A 25,108-nucleotide genomic window follows, 5' to 3' on the forward strand; every position below is an offset into this window, starting at 1 on the left:
ATGAATTTAAAACACTTCTTGGACCAAAATCATTTAATGGAACAACATTCATTTTCATCTCAATTTTTATTATAATATTATTTAACAATTTCATAGGATTATTCCCTTATATTTTTACTAGAACAAGACATTTAGCATTAACATTTGCAATTGCCCTACCTATATGGCTAAGATTTATATTATTTGGATGAATTAACCATACTAATCATATATTTACACACCTTGTACCACAAGGTACACCGCCTGCATTAATATCATTTATAGTACTAATTGAAACAATTAGTAATGTTATTCGACCAGGTACATTAGCAGTACGGTTGGCAGCAAATATAATTGCAGGACACTTATTATTAACCTTATTAGGAAACACAGGACCATCTATAGCAATAAACTTAATCTCATTACTAATTATTGGACAAATACTTCTATTAATTCTAGAATCAGCAGTAGCAATAATTCAAGCCTATGTTTTCTCAATTCTAAGAACTCTATATTCTAGAGAAGTATATTAAACCTATGTTAACAACTCACTCAAACCACCCATTCCACTTAGTAGACTATAGACCTTGACCATTAACAGGAGCAATTGGAGCAATAGTCCTAGTATCAGGACTAGCAAAATGATTCCACCTATTTAATATTAACTTATTCATAATTGGATTTGGAATTACCCTACTAACTATAATTCAATGATGACGAGATGTAGTACGAGAAGGAACATATCAAGGATTACATACAGGATTTGTATCCATTGGATTACGATGAGGAATAATTTTATTTATTGCATCAGAGGTATTATTTTTCGTTTCTTTTTTTTGAGCATTCTTTAGAAGAAGATTAGCACCAACAATTGAACTAGGAATACTATGACCTCCAATAGGAATTCAACCCTTTAACCCTATACAAATTCCATTACTTAATACAGCTATTCTTTTAGCATCAGGAGTAACAGTAACATGAGCACATCATAGTTTAATGGAATCTAATCATACTCAAGCATTACAAGGATTATTCTTCACAGTGTTATTAGGACTATACTTTACAATACTTCAAGCATATGAATATTGAGAAGCACCTTTCACCATTGCAGATGCAGTTTATGGATCAACATTCTTTGTTGCAACAGGATTCCATGGTTTACACGTAATTATTGGAACAATCTTTTTATCAACATGTCTACTTCGACACTCAATAAATCAATTTTCACCAAGACATCACTTTGGATTTGAAGCAGCAGCATGATACTGACACTTCGTAGACGTAGTATGATTATTCTTATATATCTCTATTTATTGATGAGGTAGATAATTGTTTTTCTAGTATAAATAGTACATTTGACTTCCAATCAGAAAGCTTGATATAAATCAAGAAAAACAATTCTAATTCTATCAACAAGAGTTTTCATTAGATTTATTATTCCAATAATTGTTATAATCCTGGCAACAACACTATCAAAAAAATTAATTAATGATCGAGAAAAAAGATCACCATTTGAATGTGGGTTTGATCCAAAAAGATCAGCACGAATACCATTCTCAATACGATTCTTCCTAATCGCAGTAATCTTTTTAATTTTTGATGTAGAAATTGCACTAATTCTACCAATTGTAATTATTTTTAAAACTTCAGACATTATAATCTGAACAGTATCAACAATAATTTTTATTCTAGTTCTATTAGGAGGACTATACCATGAATGAAACCAAGGAGCATTACAATGAGCAGAATAAAGGGTTGTATTTAAATATAACATTTGGGTTGCATTCAAAAAGTATTGATATTATCAATCAACCTTAAATAGAATAAGAAGCGAAATATTGCAGTCAGTTTCGACCTGGAAGATTGGTATGTACTACCCTTATTCTTATTAATTGAAGCCAAAAAGAGGCGTATTACTGTTAATAATATAATTGAACTATAATAGTTCCAATTAAGGAAATGTAAAGCCAATATGAAAGCTGCTAACTTTTTATATTAGCGGTTAAACTCCGTTAACATTTCTAAAATTTATATAGTTTAAATAAAACATTACATTTTCACTGTAAAAATAATATATCTATATTTATAAATACTTAAAAATAAAAATACTTCCTTAACATCTTCAGTGTCACGCTCTAATTATAAGCTATTTAAGTAAACGAAAAACAATATTACCAAAATAAATATTCAAAACATAAAAGTTAAAAGATAAATCTTGAAATTAGAATCATATCAACCTTGAATATAACCAAATAAATAAATAAATAATCTATATAAACCTTGACCACCAAGTAATTCACCTCAACCATAATCAAATGACTTAGATGAATAATAACCTATTTTTAAAGGAATATATCTAATAAACTTAGTTGAAAGAAAAGGTATAAATCATATAGAACCAGCAAATCTAACAAAAGAAAGTATACTTAAAGAAAATAAATTATGAGAAAAATCAAAATTAGAAATAAGATAACCTAAATAAGCACCTAAAATAACAACTGTAATAGTTAAAAACTTTAAATAATAAGGTAAAGCAATCACATGAGGAATAGGAAAAATTAATCAAGATAAAAGACTACCACCAAAAACAGCAACAAACAATAGACCAATTATTCCAAATGAAATATAATAACCCTTATCATCAAAAGAAAATCTAGAATAAAAATTATTATCACCAGATATTGAATAATAAAACAAACGAAAAGAATAAGAAGCAGTTAAACCAGTAGAAAAAAAATAAAGAAAAAAATTAAACAATTAATTCATCTTAAACAAACCATCTCAAGAATTAAATCCTTTGAATAAAATCCCGCTAAAAAAGGTATTCCACACAAAGATAAACTAGAAACATTAAAACAAACTGAAGTTAAAGGTATGAAATTAACAATTGATCCTATAAAACGAATATCCTGAGAATCCTTCAAATTATGAATTATTGAACCTGCACATATAAATAATAATGCCTTAAATAAAGCATGAGCCAATAAATGAAAAAATGCAAGCTTTGGATAACCTATAGCCAAAATTCTTATTATTAAACCAAGTTGTCTTAAAGTAGAAAGAGCAATTATCTTCTTTAAATCAAACTCAAAATTAGCGCCCAATCCAGCCATAAATATAGTTATACAACCAATTAAAAGTGAAAATCAACCACAATTATAAGTATCCAATATTGGTCTAAAACGAATTAATAAATAAACACCAGGAGTAACAAGAGTAGAAGAATGAACTAAAGCAGAAACAGGAGTAGGAGCTGCTATAGCAGCAGGAAGTCATGAAGAGAAAGGAATCTGAGCTCTCTTAGTTATAGCTGCTAAAACAATTAATATAGTAATGAGCTTTATTTCAAAAGAATTAGAAATAAAATCATAATAATAAATATAATTTCAACCACCAAAATTTAACATTCATGCAATAGAAATTAAAATAGCAACATCACCAATACGATTAGAAAGTGCAGTTAATATACCAGCACTATAAGATTTTACATTTTGATAATAAATAACTAAACAATAAGAAACTAAACCTAAACCATCTCAACCTAATAAAATTCTAATTAAAGTAGGACTAATAATTAAAAAACCTATAGAAAGAATAAATATTAAAACAATAATAATAAAACGATTTATATTCTTTTCATCTGCTATATAATCCTCTCTATAATAAATAACCAAAGAAGAAATATATATAACAAAAGATATAAAAATAAGAGATATTCAATCCAAAATTAAAGCTATAACAACTATAGAACCATTTAAATTGAAAAGCTCTCACTCAACAAAAACTCTATAATCAATTATTAAATAATAAATACCTAAAATAAAAATTATAGTTCTCGAAATAAACAAAGAAAAAAAACTCAAAGAACAAATAGAAAATAAATTCACGGCCTAAGATGAAAAACTTCATATCATTGATTCCACAAAACAATATTTTTAATTAAAATACTTAAGCAAACTAAACAAAGAAATATTCACCCTTTAAACAGAGAATATTTAAAGGCAATCAATGTAAAAGTAAAAGATGATATTCACGAAAATAACCAAGAGAACAAGTATAAACACCAGAATAATAATTCCCATGCTGAGAATAAGAATATATATACAAAGTATAAACAGCTCTAAAAAAAGATAAAAAAATCAAAGCAAAGAATCTAAAAGAAGATCAAGATATAATTCTATTTAATAATCTAATTTCACCTACCAAATTTAAAGAAGGAGGAGCAGCCATATTTGATGATCTTAAAAGAAATCATCATAAAGCCATTCTTGGCATCAAATTAATTATACCCTTGTTAATTAATAATCTTCGTCTACCTAAACGTTCATAAATAATATTAGATAAACAAAATAAACCAGAAGAACATAAACCATGACCAACCATTAGAGAAAGAGAACCTACACAACCTCATCAATTCATAGTCATCAATCCACCAATAAACATTCTTATATGAGCAACAGAAGAATATGCAATTAAAGACTTTAAATCAACCTGACGAAAACAAATAAATCTTACAATAACACCCCCAGATAATCCTAAAGACAATCAAAAATAATTAAACTTTAAACCCAAATAAGAAATAATCTTTATAACACGAAAAATACCATAACCACCTAACTTTAATAAAACACCAGCAAGAATTATTCTACCTGAAATAGGGGCCTCTACATGAGCCTTAGGAAGTCATAAATGAACCAAAAACATAGGTATCTTAACTAAAAAAGCCAAAATTATAAATACATAAAACATAAAATAATAAGAACCAAAATCAACCAATAAAGGAAAATATAAAGTATTAGAAAAATCATAAACCTTAAATAAAACTAATAATAAAGGTAATCTAGCAACCAAAGTATAAAAAATTAAATAAACACCAGCCTGCAAACGCTCAGGTTGATAACCCCAACCCAAAATTAAAAGTAAAGTAGGAACTAATCTAGCCTCAAAAAAAATATAAAAAGAAAGAAGACTTAATCTAGCAAATGAACAATAAAGCATAATTATTAAAATCAAAACCATAAAAACAAAAAAATTAGAATGATATGAACTTAAATAAACTGAACCTCTAGCAGTGATTATTAAAGAACAAATCCAAAAACTAAGTAAAATTAAACTAAAAGAAAAATAATCAATACCAAAATAATATCTAATTATATTCAAATCAGCATATGAATAAACACAAATTATAAAAACAAAACCCGACAGAAACATTAAAGAATGAACCAACCATCAACAATTATTTAATAAACAAAGAGGGATCAAAAAATAGTTATAAATAAATACTTTAACATAAAGATAAACCCAAAGAATTAAAAAAATCATTACCATGAGAACGAATTATTGAAACTAAAATAGAAAGACCTAAAGCACCCTCACAAACAGAAAAAAACTAAAAAAATAACAGGAAAAAAATAATCATAATCAAACTCAATAAGAAAAACAATAACTAACATAAATAAAGAAAGAACAATATATTCTAATCTCAAAAGAACCATTAATAAATGTTTACGTTTAGAAGAAAAAACATAAACACCAGCAAAATAAATCAATAAAGAAGCAAAAATTGAGAATATAAACATTAGTTTTAATAGTTTAAAAAAAACGCCGGTCTTGTAAACCGGAAATAAGTCCAGCCCCCACTTTTAAAACTTCAGAGGTGGAAAAGCTTCCATCATCGGTCCCCAAAACCGGTATTTTAAATAAACTAACCCCTGAAATGATCAAAATAATAATTATATCATTATCAAATGTAATAAATATTAATTTTATTAAATTAAGACACCCAATATCAATAATGCTTTTTATTATCCTTCAAACCTTCATAGTTGGATTAATAACAGGAACAATAATAGAAAGATATTGATTATCATATATTTTATTTTTAACATTTCTTGGTGGTATACTAGTATTATTTATTTACATTACAAGAATTGCATCAAACGAAATATTTCAGCCTAAATCAATCACTATAATTATTACATTAATAATGTGAGTATTTATCATATTAATATTAATTATTCTAGATATATCTATATTTATAGACTTTTTCAAAAACACCAAAACTATAAATATTGATAATTCAATCAATTATCAAGAAATAACAATATCTTTAGAAAAATTATATAATAGACCAACATTCATTATTACAATAATAATAATAATTTATTTATTTTTAGCACTACTAGCAGTTGTTAAAATCACCAATATTAATCAGGGACCTATTCGTAAAATAAGATAATTACTAATGAATAAACCCTTACGATTAAGACATCCATTAATTAAAATTATTAATAACTCTTTAATTGACTTACCTGCCCCAACAAATATTTCATTTTGATGAAATTTTGGATCCCTATTAGGGTTATGTTTGGTAATTCAAATCGTAACTGGACTATTTTTAGCTATACATTATACATCAAATATTGAAATAGCATTCAGTAGTGTAGTACACATCTGCCGAGACGTAAATAATGGTTGAATTATCCGAACCTTAAACACAAATGGAGCATCTATATTTTTTATTTGTATTTACTTACATGTAGGATGGGGAATTTACTATGGATCTTATATATATATACATACCTGAATACTTGGTACAGTGATTTTATTTTTAGTTATAGCAACTGCATTTATAGGATATGTCTTACCCTGAGGCCAAATATCTTTTTGAGGTGCAACAGTAATTACTAATTTATTATCAGCAATCCCATACTTAGGAACAGATTTAGTCCAATGAGTATGAGGAGGATTCGCTGTTGATAATGCAACATTAAATCGATTCTTCACATTCCATTTTGTATTACCATTTATTATTGCTGCTATAGCAGCAATTCATTTATTTTTTCTTCACCAAACAGGATCTAATAATCCTCTTGGACTAAATGGAGATATTGAAAAAATTCCATTCCATCCATACTTTACCTTTAAGGATTCTATTACATTTGTAATAATAACATTATTATTAATTATACTATGTTTAATTAATCCTTACCTATTAGGAGATCCAGATAACTTTGTACCTGCCAACCCATTAGTAACACCAGTTCACATTCAACCAGAATGATATTTCCTATTTGCATATGCAATTCTACGATCTATCCCTAATAAGTTAGGAGGTGTTATTGCATTATTTTTATCAATTAGAATCTTAATAATTTTACCATTTTATAATAAAACACCATTCCGAGGCATTCAATTTTACCCTATTAATCAAATTTTATTCTGAATTATAGTAGTTGTTGTATGCTTACTAACGTGAATTGGTAAACGACCTGTTGAAGAACCTTATATTATAACAGGTCAAATCTTAACAATTATTTACTTCACATATTTCTTAATTAATGTCCATGTCGCAAACGCATGAGATAAATTAATTAAGGAATAAAGTTAATTAGCTTAGGAAAAGCATATGTTTTGAAAACATAAAATTAGAAGTTTAACTCTTCTATTAACTTTTCTCAAAAAATGTCACTAAACAAATGAGATAAATAAAATCTTTAAACCAACAAAGAAAATAAAAAAATTCAAAGATAAAGGTAAAAAACTTTTTCAAGCTAAGTACATTAATTTATCATAACGGAACCGTGGTAATGTTCCACGAACCCAAATAAAACCAAAAGATATAATAGCAAGCTTAATAAAAAATATAAAAGAATAAAAATCACCGCCCAAAAAAATTAAAGCCAATAACATTCTTATGAAGACAATTCTAGTATATTCAGCTAAAAAAATTAAAGTAAAACCACCCGCACCATACTCAATATTAAATTCTGAAACTAACTCAGATTCCCCTTCAGCAAAATCAAAAGGAGTACGATTAGTTTCAGCTAAGCAAGAAGCAAAACAAGCTAAAGCTAAAGGAAAAGAAATAATAATAAATCAACAATAAAGCTGATAGTTTATAAAATCAAACATATTAAAACTACCAATTAAAATAATTAAAGACAATAAAATTAAAGCTAAACTAACTTCATAAGAAATTGTTTGAGCAACAGAACGAAGAGAACCTAATAATGAATAATTTGAATTAGAAGATCAACCAGCAATTATAACAGTATAAACACCTAATCTAGTACAACATAAAAAAAATAAAAATCCATAAGAAAAAGAACACATATAAGTTAAATAAGGAAAAATTACTCAAACGGCTAAAGAAATCATTAAATTAAAAACAGGGGAAAAATAATAAAGTAGGTAATTAGATATAATAGGAATTGGCTGCTCCTTACAAATTAACTTAATAGCATCTCTAAATGGCTGAGGAATTCCAACAAAACCTACCTTATTTGGACCCTTTCGAATCTGAATATAACCTAAAACCTTACGCTCTAATAAAGTTAAAAAGGCAACACTAATTAAAACACAAATAACCAATAAAAGAAAATTCAAAATAAATATAAATAAATCATAAAGTATCAATACTATTTGTAGAAAAAATCTACATAAATGAATTCTAAATTCAACACATTAATCTGTCAAAATAGTAAATAAATTAATATTAATCAATATAACAAAAAATATTTTAACCATATGGTCCTTTCGTACTAATATGGGTTAACAATCTTAGGATAGAAACTGACCTGGCTCACGCCGGTCTGAACTCAGATCATGTAAGAATTTAAAGGTCGAACAGACCTAATCATTGGGCTCCTGCACCCAAAATTTTTCTTAATCCAACATCGAGGTCGCAATCTGCTTTGTCGATATGAGCTCTCAAAAACAATTACGCTGTTATCCCTAAGGTAACTTAATCTTATGATCATAAATTATGGATCAAAATAACAAACATAAATAAATGATATAATAATGAAGAGTTTATCTATTCTTCATGTCACCCCAACAAAACATCATCATTAAATATAGAAAGACAAACAAAAAACTATATAAAAGTAAAATGTCAAGCTCTATAGGGTCTTCTCGTCCTAAAGAAGAATTTAAGCCTTTTGACTCAAAAGTTAAATTCAAAAATTTATTAAGAGACAGTTGATTTCTCGTCAAGCCATTCATTCCAGCCACTAATTAAGAGACTAATGATTATGCTACCTTTGCACGGTCAAAATACCGCGGCTCTTTAAAAATACGCTCAGTGAGCAGGCCAGACCTCAAAATATAAACAAGAGGACATGTTTTTGATAAACAGGCGGAAATCAATTTTGCCTAGTTCCTTATAATAAGTTCACAAGGTAAAAATTTCATACAAATAAATATACTAATTCTATCATTATTACAAAAATTTTAAAATTAAATTAATAATCTTAATAAAAAACCTAAAATATTTATAAAATCAAAATAAAAAATAATGAACTAAAACGTAATCTTAAAGATAGCTGGTTTAAAGCTTACTATTATATTTCTATAAAATAAATTATAGGTTATTAACTTCAAAGCTTATCCCTTAAAGAATAAATAAGTAAAATTTTTACTTAAAAAATTAAATAAAAACAAATAACTTTAAAAAATTAAATTTTTTCTTAAGAAACTAGATATCTTGGGAAACGATTAACATCTCATTTCTATAAATAATTTAATAATAATTATGATACATTAACTATAAATTATTTATAAATCAACCCAAATCGAGACAAGTAAAATAAATACTAAAATTTTGATAAACTCTGATACAAAAGGTACAATAAATAAAATCTACTTAAAAAAATTTAAAATAATATTTCATAAAACACTTACATTACCAATAAAGTATAATTTAAAAAATCAATTCTATAAAATATACTAAGACAAAAAAAAAAATAAAATTATTTATATTAAATAATTAAATAAACAAAAAATAAATATAATAAAATAAATAATCAAGAGATCCTGATTTGCACAGAAAAATTTCCGTGTAAATGAAACACTTTACTAATAAGTTATATCTTGAAACTCTTCCTAGATACACTTTCCAGTACATCTACTATGTTACGACTTATCTCATCTAAATTGAAGCTACTTTAAAATAAAATAGAATAATCAATAATGAGAGCGACGGGCGATGTGTACACATCTCAGAGCCAATATCAGTTAAATTAAATAAATTAAATTACTATCAAATCCACCTTCATTAACAGTATTTCACTATCAAATCCGTTATAAACAAAAATCTATTGTAACCCACCTCCTCTTAACTATAAGCTGCACCTTGACCTGAAATATTTTATAATTATAAATCTTGAGAATTATAACTCTAAAAAGATTCTCTGATAACGGAGATATACAAACAAATAAATTAAGTAGAGTAAATCGTGTATTATCAATCATGGGGTAGGTTCCTCTGAATGGAATGAGATACCGCCAAATTCTTTGGGTTTAAAGACCTTAACTAATAGTACCCTGGTAAATATAATTAACATTTAAAATAATAGGGTATCTAATCCTAGTTTATTATTTAAATTTCACAGATTCATAAAAAGGGCCACAAATAAATTTTAACATTTCACCTTACAAATTTATATTTCAACCCTAATAATATAAACAACTGTTTTAACCAATAATATTCACTTGTATCAATCGTATAACCGCGGCTGCTGGCACGAATTATGCCGATACTAACTCAATTGCTAAATCCAAAATCACTTGATAATTAAATCAAATTACTGCAAAAAGAACATTTAGTCTAACAAAACTTACATATAATACAAAGAAAAAGTGAATAAACAAGCAAGAATAAAACTTTTAAAAATAAAAAATAAGAAAATTTTAAATCTATTAATTCAGGAAAAAATAAAAGATTCAAATATTTAAAGAAAAAAAAACCACAAACATTAACAAAAAAAAAAGAAACGCCCCTATGTATGACCACAACAACTTCTATATTATATATAATTAAAGATTAATATGGAACATGTATAGCAATAAATGTATTATATTCTTTCTTATTTAATCTTTCTTTTCACTAATAAATAAAGAAAGATTAAATAATATAATAAATATATTTTATACAATTATGTAATTTAATATAATATGTTATTAATATGAATTCTTTTTTTTATATTAAGTTAACTTTCATATATATTAGTTAAATAATCTAATTATAGATAATTTACATAATTATATTATTATAATTAATATAATTATTTATATTAATTATAATATTTTATATTTAAATTAATAATTTTATTTATTATATCCAATTATAATAATATTAAATATTAAATTACATATTATTATATATATTATATTATAATAACCTATTTTAAGCTAAAAACATAAGTAGCTATAATCCTAGGTAAATAATTGCATTAAAATAATCAATTGATAATGGTAAGATGAACTTATAATACTTTAATTTCAATTAAATGTAATATATTAATATAAATTATTTATTATATATATATATATAAAAAAAATAAAATGAGCAGGATAAATTAATCCTAATTAAACAAAATAATACATAAAAGAATTTCAAAAAAAAACTTTCGATTTTTATATTAAATAAATGAAGTGCCTGATTAAAGGGTTACCTTGATAGGGTAAATAAAGTAAATAAAATTACCTTCATTAAAATTACATAAGATAGAATTAAACTACCTCCTTTAGTATCAAAAACTAACGTGCATCATACACCTTAATGTAAAAAGGTAAGCTAAACAAGCTAATGGGTTCATACCCCATTTATAGAGGTATCAATCCTCTCCTTTTTAATGACCAACAACTCTACAAAACTTCTCTTCCTATCAACATTAATGATAGGAACGATCCTGTCCATTTCATCAAATTCCTGATTTGGGGTTTGAATAGGACTTGAGATCAACTTACTTTCATTTATTCCGCTCCTAACAAGAAATAAAAATATAATAATAAATGAATCATCAATTAAATATTTTATTGTCCAAGCAATAGCATCGACGATATTATTATTTTCAATTTTGCTGATTCAAATAAAATATCCCATGGGATGGGAAACAGAATTTATCCCATCAATAATAATTAGATCTAGACTATTATTAAAGATTGGAGCTGCACCTTTCCATTTCTGATTTCCAGAAGTTATAGGAGCATCAAGATGAAATAATTGTTTAACATTAATAACATGACAAAAAATCGCCCCAATAATGGTCTTATCTTATTGTATTCAATTAAGAACTTTTATTTGAACAATTATTATCTTAAGAATTATTATTGGGGCAATAGGAGGTTTAAATCAAACATCCTTACGACAACTTTTAGCATATTCATCAATCAGACATCTAGGTTGAATAATTAGATCATTAACAGTCAGAGAAAACATCTGAGAACATTACTTCATTATTTACTCACTATTAAGATTAATTATAGTTTTATTATTTAAGCAAATAAATTTATTTTTCATAAATCAAATTTATTCAGCCAGAAATATAAAAACCGAAATTAAATTCATAATATTCTTATCTTTATTATCTTTAGGTGGACTACCACCATTCCTTGGATTCTTACCAAAATGAATTGTAATACAATCATTAATAGAAAACAATATAACAACTATTATAACTATTATAGTTGTATTAACTACAATTACACTCTACTACTATATACGTATTAGATTCTCAGCTCTAATTATATCATACACAGAAAATTCGTGATCTATAAAGATAAAGTCCCAAAAATCAAGAATCATTCTTCCTATAACAGTAATAATTTCAACAATAGGATTGATTTCAACATCAACCTTAATTTCATTATACTAAGGACTTAAGTTAATCAAACTAATAACCTTCAAAGTTATAATTAAAAGAATAATCTTTTAGGCCTTAGTAAAATTTTACACCTCTAGAATTGCAGTCTAGAATCATAATTGAATATAAGACCTAAATATGATAAGAGAGAAAACATCTCATAAGTAGATTTACAGTCTACCAACTAAAATTCAGCCATCTTACCGCAAAAATGATTATTCTCAACAAACCATAAGGACATTGGTACTTTATACTTCATATTTGGAGCATGAGCAGGAATAGTAGGAACATCAATAAGAATACTTATTCGTGCTGAACTTGGCCAACCCGGATCTCTAATTGGGGATGACCAGATTTATAATGTTATTATTACAGCTCACGCATTCGTAATAATTTTCTTTATAGTAATACCTATTATAATTGGTGGATTTGGTAATTGACTTGTTCCACTAATAATTGGTGCACCAGATATAGCATTTCCACGAATAAATAATATAAGTTTTTGATTACTACCACCTTCACTAACCCTTCTTCTTACATCTTCTATAGTAGATAATGGTGCTGGTACAGGATGAACAGTTTACCCTCCTCTAGCAGGAGCTATTGCACACGGGGGTGCATCTGTAGATCTAGCTATTTTTTCACTGCACTTAGCAGGTGTATCATCTATTCTTGGTGCAGTGAATTTCATTACAACAGCAATTAATATACGATCAGAAAGTATAACTTTAGATCAAACACCTTTATTTGTATGATCTGTAGCTATTACAGCATTACTTCTCCTTCTTTCACTTCCAGTTTTAGCAGGAGCTATTACTATATTATTAACAGATCGAAATTTAAATACATCATTCTTTGACCCTGCATTAGGGGGTGACCCAATTCTATATCAACATCTATTTTGATTCTTTGGACACCCAGAAGTTTATATTTTAATTCTACCGGGGTTCGGAATTATTTCACATATTGTATGTCAAGAAAGAGGAAAAATTGAATCATTTGGAACATTAGGTATAATTTATGCTATACTATCAATTGGACTAATAGGATTTATTGTATGAGCACATCATATATTTACAGTAGGAATGGATGTTGACACACGAGCATATTTTACATCAGCAACAATAATTATTGCTGTACCTACAGGAATTAAGGTATTTAGATGATTAGCTACATTATATGGAACTAAATTCAAGTTCAATCCACCATTATTATGAGCTCTAGGATTTATTTTCCTATTTACAATTGGTGGATTAACAGGATTAGTATTAGCAAATTCATCACTTGATATTGTATTACATGATACATATTATGTAGTAGCCCACTTTCATTATGTATTATCTATAGGAGCAGTATTTGCAATTATAGGAGGTGTCATTCAATGATATCCACTATTTACAGGATTAACTATAAATAATACATGATTAAAAATCCAATTTACAATTATATTCATTGGAGTAAATTTAACATTCTTTCCTCAACACTTCCTAGGATTAGCAGGAATACCTCGACGATACTCTGACTACCCAGACGCATATACATCATGAAACGTAGTATCAAGAATTGGGTCTAGAATTTCTATTGTAGGAATCATTATATTCATTGTAATTATATGAGAAAGAATGATTACAAACCGAGCAATTATATTTAGAGCTAACATAAGAAGATCAACAGAATGACTACAAAATAACCCTCCTGCAGAACATAGTTACTCAGAATTACCATTAATCTCTAGATTCTAATATGGCAGATTAGTGCAGTAGATTTAAGCTCTACAAATAAAGGTTTGACCTTTTATTAGAAAATATTTATTAATGGCAACATGATCAAATTTATCTCTTCAAGATGGAGCTTCACCATTAATGGAGCAATTATCATTCTTTCATGATCATACTATGGTCGTATTATTATTAATTACAGTAATTGTAGGTTATGCCCTAAGTTATATATTATTTATTGCCTATACTAACCGTAATATACTTCATGGACATTTAATTGAAACAATCTGAACAGCTTTACCAGCAATTACATTAATTTTTATTGCCCTTCCATCATTACGACTATTATATTTACTTGATGATTCAGTAGATGCAATACTTACAATTAAAACCATTGGACGACAATGATATTGAAGATATGAATATTCAGACTTCATAGACGTAGAATTTGACACTTATATAACACCAGAACAAGACCTAGAAAATGATGGATTCCGACTACTAGATGTAGATAACCGAACAATCCTACCAATAAATACAGAAGTACGAGTATTAACAAGAGCATCAGATGTTCTACACTCATGAGCAGTTCCTGCATTAGGGGTTAAAATTGATGCAACGCCAGGTCGGTTAAATCAAGGAACATTCACAATAAATCGACCTGGATTATTCTTTGGACAATGCTCAGAAATCTGTGGAGCAAACCACAGATTTATACCAATTGTAATTGAAAGAACTTCAGTAAATTTATTTATTAAGTGATTATCTAAGATAATTTAAAGAGTTAGTTAAAATAAATAACATTAGAGTGTCAATCTAAAGTAACTAAAAAAAATTAGTACACCTTGAAATTCATCAGATGAGTGAAAGTAAGTAATGGTCTCTTAAACCAAATAATAGTAAATTAACGACTACTTCTGATGGGGAAATTATATCCAAATCCCTCAAATATCCCCTCTTATATGATTCTCACTATTCATTATATTTTCAGCTACATTAATCTTGTTTAATCAAATAAACTTCTTCTCATTTAAACCTAACCTTATTAAAAGAGCAGAAAAAGGAACAATTGAAATAAAAAACTTAAATTGAAAATGATAACAAATCTATTCTCAACATTTGACCCATCAACTAACATCTTTAATTTATCATTAAATTGAACTAGAACATTTCTAGGACTATTATTAATCCCATCACTATTTTGACTTACACCATCACGAATTAACATTATCTGAAATAAACTAAATTTAACCTTACATAATGAATTTAAAACACTTCTTGGACCAAAATCATTTAATGGAACAACATTCATTTTCATCTCAATTTTTATTATAATATTATTTAACAATTTCATAGGATTATTCCCTTATATTTTTACTAGAACAAGACATTTAGCATTAACATTTGCAATTGCCCTACCTATATGGCTAAGATTTATATTATTTGGATGAATTAACCATACTAATCATATATTTACACACCTTGTACCACAAGGTACACCGCCTGCATTAATATCATTTATAGTACTAATTGAAACAATTAGTAATGTTATTCGACCAGGTACATTAGCAGTACGGTTGGCAGCAAATATAATTGCAGGACACTTATTATTAACCTTATTAGGAAACACAGGACCATCTATAGCAATAAACTTAATCTCATTACTAATTATTGGACAAATACTTCTATTAATTCTAGAATCAGCAGTAGCAATAATTCAAGCCTATGTTTTCTCAATTCTAAGAACTCTATATTCTAGAGAAGTATATTAAACCTATGTTAACAACTCACTCAAACCACCCATTCCACTTAGTAGACTATAGACCTTGACCATTAACAGGAGCAATTGGAGCAATAGTCCTAGTATCAGGACTAGCAAAATGATTCCACCTATTTAATATTAACTTATTCATAATTGGATTTGGAATTACCCTACTAACTATAATTCAATGATGACGAGATGTAGTACGAGAAGGAACATATCAAGGATTACATACAGGATTTGTATCAATTGGATTACGATGAGGAATAATTTTATTTATGGCATCAGAGGTATTATTTTTCGTTTCTTTTTTTTTGAGCATTCTTTAGAAGAAGATTAGCACCAACAATTGAACTAGGAATACTATGACCTCCAATAGGAATTCAACCCTTTAACCCTATACAAATTCCATTACTTAATACAGCTATTCTTTTAGCATCAGGAGTAACAGTAACATGAGCACATCATAGTTTAATGGAATCTAATCATACTCAAGCACTACAAGGATTATTCTTCACAGTGTTATTAGGACTATACTTTACAATACTTCAAGCATATGAATATTGAGAAGCACCTTTTACCATTGCAGATGCAGTTTATGGATCAACATTCTTTGTTGCAACAGGATTCCATGGTTTACACGTAATTATTGGAACAATCTTTTTATCAACATGTCTACTTCGACACTCAATAAATCAATTTTCACCAAGACATCACTTTGGATTTGAAGCAGCAGCATGATACTGACACTTCGTAGACGTAGTATGATTATTCTTATTTATCTCTATTTATTGATGAGGTAGATAATTGTTTTTCTAGTATAAATAGTACATTTGACTTCCAATCAGAAAGCTTGATATAAATCAAGAAAAACAATTCTAATTCTATCAACAAGAGTTTTCATTAGATTTATTATTCCAATAATTGTTATAATCCTGGCAACAACACTATCAAAAAAATTAATTAATGATCGAGAAAAAAGATCACCATTTGAATGTGGGTTTGATCCAAAAAGATCAGCACGAATACCATTCTCAATACGATTCTTCCTAATCGCAGTAATCTTTTTAATTTTTGATGTAGAAATTGCACTAATTCTACCAATTGTAATTATTTTTAAAACTTCAGACATTATAATCTGAACAGTATCAACAATATTTTTTATTCTAGTTCTATTAGGAGGACTATACCATGAATGAAACCAAGGAGCATTACAATGAGCAGAATAAAGGGTTGTAGTTAAATATAACATTTGGGTTGCATTCAAAAAGTATTGATATTATCAATCAACCTTAAATAGAATAAGAAGCGAAATATTGCAGTCAGTTTCGACCTGGAAGATTGGTATGTACTACCCTTATTCTTATTAATTGAAGCCAAAAAGAGGCGTATTACTGTTAATAATATAATTGAACTATAATAGTTCCAATTAAGGAAATGTAAAGCCAATATGAAAGCTGCTAACTTTTTATATTAGCGGTTAAACTCCGTTAACATTTCTAAAATTTATATAGTTTAAATAAAACATTACATTTTCACTGTAAAAATAATATATCTATATTTATAAATACTTAAAAGTAAAAATACTTCCTTAACATCTTCAGTGTCACGCTCTAATTATAAGCTATTTAAGTAAACGAAAAACAATATTACCAAAATAAATATTCAAAAAATAAAAGTTAAAAGATAAATCTTGAAATTAGAATCATATCAACCTTGAATATAACCAATTAAATAAATAAATAATCTATATAAACCTTGACCACCAAGTAATTCACCTCAACCATAATCAAATGACTTAGATGAATAATAACCTATTTTTAAAGGAATATATCTAATAAACTTAGTTGAAAGAAAAGGTATAAATCATATAGAACCAGCAAATCTAACAAAAGAAAGTATACTTAAAGAAAATAAATTATGAGAAAAATCAAAATTAGAAATAAGATAACCTAAATAAGCACCTAAAATAACAACTGTAATAGTTAAAAACTTTAAATAATAAGGTAAAGCAATCACATGAGGAATAGGAAAAATTAATCAAGATAAAAGACTACCACCAAAAACAGCAACAAACAATAGACCAATTATTCCAAATGAAATATAATAACCCTTATCATCAAAAGAAAATCTAGAATAAAAATTATTATCACCAGATATTGAATAATAAAACAAACGAAAAGAATAAGAAGCAGTTAAACCAGTAGAAAAAAAATAAAGAAAAAAAATTAAACAATTAATTCATCTTAAACAAACCATCTCAAGAATTAAATCCTTTGAATAAAATCCCGCTAAAAAAGGTATTCCACACAAAGATAAACTAGAAACATTAAAACAAACTGAAGTTAAAGGTATGAAATTAACAATTGATCCTATAAAACGAATATCCTGAGAATCCTTCAAATTAAGAATTATTGAACCTGCACATATAAATAATAATGCCTTAAATAAAGCATGAGCCAATAAATGAAAAAATGCAAGCTTTGGATAACCTATAGCCAAAATTCTTATTATTAAACCAAGTTGTCTTAAAGTAGAAAGAGCAATAATCTTCTTTAAATCAAACTCAAAATTAGCGCCCAATCCAGCCATAAATATAGTTATACAACCAATTAAAAGTAAAAATCAACCACAATTATAAGTATCCAATATTGGTCTAAAACGAATTAATAAATAAACACCAGCAGTAACAAGAGTAGAAGAATGAACTAAAGCAGAAACAGGAGTAGGAGCTGCTATAGCAGCAGGAAGTCATGAAGAGAAAGGAATCTGAGCTCTCTTAGTTATAGCTGCTAAAACAATTAATATAGTAATGAGCTTTATTTCAAAAGAATTAGAAATAAAATCATAATAATAAATATAATTTCAACCACCAAAATTTAACATTCATGCAATAGAAATTAAAATAGCAACATCACCAATACGATTAGAAAGTGCAGTTAATATACCAGCACTATAAGATTTTACATTTTGATAATAAATAGCTAAACAATAAGAAACTAAACCTAAACCATCTCAACCTAATAAAATTCTAATTAAATTAGGACTAATAATTAAAAAACCTATAGAAAGAATAAATATTAAAACAATAATAATAAAACGATTTATATTCTTTTCACCAGATATATAATCCTCTCTATAATAAATAACCAAAGAAGAAATATATATAACAAAAGATATAAAAATAAGAGATATTCAATCCAAAATTAAAGTTATAACAACTATAGAACCATTTAAATTGAAAAGCTCTCACTCAACAAAAACTCTATAATCAATTATTAAATAATAAATACCTAAAATAAAAATTATAGTTCTCGAAATAAACAAAGAAAAAAAACTCAAAGAACAAATAGAAAATAAATTCACGGCCTAAGATGAAAAACTTCATATCATTGATTCCACAAAACAATATTTTTAATTAAAATACTTAAGCAAACTAAACAAAGAAATATTCACCCTTTAAACAGAGAATATTTAAAGGCAATCAATGTAAAAGTAAAAGATGATATTCACGAAAATAACCAAGAGAACAAGTATAAACACCAGAATAATAATTCCCATGCTGAGAATAAGAATATATATACAAAGTATAAACAGCTCTAAAAAAAGATAAAAAAATTAAAGCAAAGAATCTAAAAGAAGATCAAGATATAATTCTATTTAATAATCTAATTTCACCTACCAAATTTAAAGAAGGAGGAGCAGCCATATTTGATGATTTTAAAAGAAATCATCATAAAGCCATTCTTGGCATCAAATTAATTATACCCTTGTTAATTAATAATCTTCGTCTACCTAAACGTTCATAAATAATATTAGATAAACAAAATAAACCAGAAGAACATAAACCATGACCAACCATTAGAGAAAGGGAACCTACACAACCTCATCAATTCATAGTCATCAATCCACCAATAACCATTCTTATATGAGCAACAGAAGAATATGCAATTAAAGACTTTAAATCAACCTGACGAAAACAAATAAATCTTACAATAACACCCCCAGATAAACCTAAAGACAATCAAAAATAATTAAACTTTAAACCCAAATAAGAAATAACCTTTATAACACGAAAAATACCATAACCACCTAACTTTAATAAAACACCAGCAAGAATTATTCTACCTGAAATAGGGGCCTCTACATGAGCCTTAGGAAGTCATAAATGAACCAAAAACATAGGTATCTTAACTAAAAAAGCCAAAATTATAAATACATAAAACATAAAATAATAAGAACCAAAATCAACCAATAAAGGAAAATATAAAGTATTAGAAAAATCATAAACCTTAAATAAAACTAATAATAAAGGTAATCTAGCAACCAAAGTATAAAAAATTAAATAAACACCAGCCTGCAAACGCTCAGGTTGATAACCCCAACCCAAAATTAAAAGTAAAGTAGGAACTAATCTAGCCTCAAAAAAAATATAAAAAGAAAGAATACTTAATCTAGCAAATGAACAATAAAGCATAATTATTAAAATCAAAACCATAAAAACAAAAAAATTAGAATGATATGAACTTAAATAAACTGAACCTCTAGTAGTGATTATTAAAGAACAAATCCAAAAACTAAGTAAAATTAAACTAAAAGAAAAATAATCAATACCAACATAATATCTAATTATATTCAAATCAGCATATGAATAAACACAAATTATAAAAACAAAACCCGACAGAAACATTAAAGAATGAACCAACCATCAACAATTATTTAATAAACAAAGAGGGATCAAAAAAATAGTTATAAATAAATACTTTAACATAAAGATAAACCAAAAGAATTAAAAAAATCATTACCATGAGAACGAATTATTGAAACTAAAATAGAAAGACCTAAAGCACCCTCACAAACAGAAAAAACTAAAAAAATAACAGGAAAAAAATAATCATAATCAAACTCAATAAGAAAAACAATAACTAACATAAATAAAGAAAGAACAATATATTCTAATCTCAAAAGAACCATTAATAAATGTTTACGTTTAGAAGAAAAAACATAAACACCAGCAAAATAAATCAATAAAGAAGCAAAAATTGAGAATATAAACATTAGTTTTAATAGTTTAAAAAAAACGCCGGTCTTGTAAACCGGAAATAAGTCCAGCCCCCACTTTTAAAACTTCAGAGGTGGAAAAGCTTCCATCATCGGTCCCCAAAACCGGTATTTTAAATAAACTAACCCCTGAAATGATCAAAATAATAATTATATCATTATCAAATGTAATAAATATTAATTTTATTAAATTAAGACACCCAATATCAATAATGCTTTTTATTATCCTTCAAACCTTCCTAGTTGGATTAATAACAGGAACAATAATAGAAAGATATTGATTATCATATATTTTATTTTTAACATTTCTTGGTGGTATACTAGTATTATTTATTTACATTACAAGAATTGCATCAAACGAAATATTTCAGCCTAAATCAATCACTATAATTATTACATTACTAATGTGAGTATTTATCATATTAATATTAATTATTCTAGATATATCTATATTTATAGACTTTTTCAAAAACACCGAAACTATAAATATTGATAATTCAATCAATTATCAAGAAATAACAATATCTTTAGAAAAATTATATAATAGACCAACATTCATTATTACAATAATAATAATAATTTATTTATTTTTAGCACTACTAGCAGTTGTTAAAATCACCAATATTAATCAGGGACCTATTCGTAAAATAAGATAATTACTAATGAATAAACCCTTACGATTAAGACATCCTTTAATTAAAATTATTAATAACTCTTTAATTGACTTACCTGCCCCAACAAATATTTCATTTTGATGAAATTTTGGATCCCTATTAGGGTTATGTTTGGTAATTCAAATCGTAACTGGACTATTTTTAGCTATACATTATACATCAAATATTGAAATAGCATTCAGTAGTGTAGTACACATCTGCCGCGACGTAAATAATGGTTGAATTATCTGAACCTTACACGCAAATGGAGCATCTATATTTTTTATTTGTATTTACTTACATGTAGGACGGGGAATTTACTATGGATCTTATATATATATATATACATACCTGAATAATTGGTACAGTGATTTTATTTTTAGTTATAGCAACTGCATTTATAGGATATGTCTTACCCTGAGGCCAAATATCTTTTTGAGGTGCAACAGTAATTACTAATTTATTATCAGCAATCCCATACTTAGGAACAGATTTAGTCCAATGAGTATGAGGAGGATTTGCTGTTGATAATGCAACATTAAATCGATTCTTCACATTCCATTTTGTATTACCATTTATTATTGCTGCTATAGCAGCAATTCATTTATTTTTTCTTCACCAAACAGGATCTAATAATCCTCTTGGACTAAATGGAGATATTGAAAAAATTCCATTCCATCCATACTTTACCTTTAAGGATTCTATTACATTTGTAATAATAACATCATTATTAATTATACTATGTTTAATTAATCCTTACCTATTAGGAGATCCAGATAACTTTGTACCTGCCAACCCATTAGTAACACCAGTTCACATTCAACCAGAATGATATTTCCTATTTGCATATGCAATTCTACGATCTATCCCTAATAAGTTAGGAGGTGTTATTGCATTATTTTTATCAATTAGAATCATAATAATTTTACCATTTTATTATAAAACACCATTCTGAGGCATTCAATTTTACCCTATTAATCAAATTTTATTCTGAATTATAGTAGTTGTTGTATGCTTACTAATGTGAATTGGTAAACGACCTGTTGAAGAACCTTATATTATAACAGGTCAAATCTTAACAATTATTTACTTCACATATTTCTTAATTAATGTCCATGTCGCAAACACATGAGATAAATTAATTAAGGAATAAAGTTAATTAGCTTAGGAAAAGCATATGTTTTGAAAACATAAAATTAGAAGTTTAACTCTTCTATTAACTTTTCTCAAAAAATTTCACTAAACAAATGAGATAAATAAAATCTTTAAACCAACAAAGAAAATAAAAAAATTCAAAGATAAAGGTAAAAAACTTTTTCAAGCTAAGTACATTAATTTATCATAACGGAAGCGTGGTAATGTTCCACGAACCCAAATAAAACCAACAGATATAATAGCAAGCTTAATAAAAAATATAAAAGAATAAAAATCACCGCCCAAAAAAATTAAAGCCAATAACATTCTTATGAAGACAATTCTACTATAGTAAAACCACCCGCACCATACTCAATATTAAATCCTGAAACTAACTCAGATTCCCCTTCAGCAAAATCAAAAGGAGTACGATTAGTTTCAGCTAAGCAAGAAGCAAAACAAGCTAAAGCTAAAGGAAAAGAAATAATAATAAATCAACAATAAAGCTGATAGTTTATAAAATCAAACATATTAAAACTACCAATTAAAATAATTAAAGACAATAAAATTAAAGCTAAACTAACTTCATAAGAAATTGTTTGAGCAACAGAACGAAGAGAACCTAATAATGAATAATTTGAATTAGAAGATCAACCAGCAATTATAACAGTATAAACACCTAATCTAGTACAACATAAAAAAAATAAAAATCCATAAGAAAAAGAACACATATAAGTTAAATAAGGAAAAATTACTCAAACAGCTAAAGAAATCATTAAATTAAAAACAGGGGAAAAATAATAAAGTAGGTAATTAGATATAATAGGAATTGGCTGCTCCTTACAAATTAACTTAATAGCGTCTCTAAATGGCTGAGGAATTCCAACAAAACCTACCTTATTTGGACCCTTTCGAATCTGAATATAACCTAAAACCTTACGCTCTAATAAAGTTAAAAAGGCAACACTAATTAAAACACAAATAACCAATAAAAGAAAATTCAAAATAAATATAAATAAATCATAAAGTATCAATAGTATTTGTAGAAAAAATCTACATAAATGAATTCTAAATTCAACACATTAATCTGTCAAAATAGTAAATAAATTAATATTAATCAATATAACAAAAAATATTTTAACCATATGGTCCTTTCGTACTAATATGGATTAACAATCTTAGGATAGAAACCGACCTGGCTCACGCCGGTCTGAACTCAGATCATGTAAGAATTTAAAGGTCGAACAGACCTAATCATTGGGCTCCAACACCCAAAATTTTTCTTAATCCAACATCGAGGTCGCAATCTGCTTTGTCGATATGAGCTCTCAAAAACAATTACGCTGTTATCCCTAAGGTAACTTAATCTTATGATCATAAATTATGGATCAAAATAACAAACATAAATAAATGATATAATAATGAAGAGTTTATCTATTCTTCATGTCACCCCAACAAAACATCATCATTAAATATAGAAAGACAAACAAAAAACTATATAAAAGTAAAATGTCAAGCTCTATAGGGTCTTCTCGTCCTAAAGAAGAATTTAAGCCTTTTGACTCAAAAGTTAAATTCAAAAATTTATTAAGAGACAGTCGATTTCTCGTCAAGCCATTCATTCCAGCCACTAATTAAGAGACTAATGATTATGCTACCTTTGCACGGTCAAAATACCGCGGCTCTTTAAAAATACGCTCAGTGAGCAGGCCAGACCTCAAAATATAAACAAGAGGACATGTTTTTGATAAACAGGCGGAAATCAATTTTGCCTAGTTCCTTATAATAAGTTCACAAGGTAAAAATTTCATACAAATAAATATACTAATTCTATCATTATTACAAAAATTTTAAAATTAAATTAATAATCTTAATAAAAAACCTAAAATATTTATAAAATCAAAATAAAAAATAATGAACTAAAACATAATCTTAAAGATAGCTGGTTTAAAGCTTACTATTATATTTCTATAAAATAAATTATAGGTTATTAACTTCAAAGCTTATCCCTTAAAGAATAAATAAGTTAATATTTTTACTTAAAAAATTAAATAAAAACAAATAACTTTAAAAAATTAAATTTTTTCTTAAGAAACTAGATATCTTGGGAAACGATTAACATCTCATTTCTATAAATAATTTAATAATAATTAT

General features: G+C 26.7%; 1 protein-coding gene and 1 pseudogene across 1 annotated transcript; both read right to left on the reverse strand.

Annotated features, from left to right (window-relative positions):
• Positions 1 to 2,328: 2,328 nt before the first annotated feature.
• On the reverse strand, positions 2,329 to 19,466 carry LOC126355098 (NADH-ubiquinone oxidoreductase chain 5-like; annotated as a pseudogene).
• Positions 17,740 to 19,119, reverse strand: LOC126355105 (NADH-ubiquinone oxidoreductase chain 5-like). The gene has a single exon (XM_050005299.1). The coding sequence runs from the start codon at positions 18,696 to 18,698 to the stop codon at positions 18,348 to 18,350; it is 351 nt and encodes a 116-aa protein (XP_049861256.1). The 5' UTR covers positions 18,699 to 19,119; the 3' UTR covers positions 17,740 to 18,347.
• Positions 19,467 to 25,108: the final 5,642 nt, after the last annotated feature.

This window comes from Schistocerca gregaria, chromosome 3, assembly GCF_023897955.1.
Source record: "Schistocerca gregaria isolate iqSchGreg1 chromosome 3, iqSchGreg1.2, whole genome shotgun sequence".
Lineage (NCBI taxonomy): Eukaryota > Metazoa > Arthropoda > Insecta > Orthoptera > Acrididae > Schistocerca > Schistocerca gregaria.

Excerpts from the sequence above, each read along its gene's own strand:
- LOC126355105 (XM_050005299.1), bottom strand. The coding sequence starts at position 18,698 with ATGGCTGGATTGGGCGCTAATTTTGAGTTTGATTTAAAGAAGATTATT.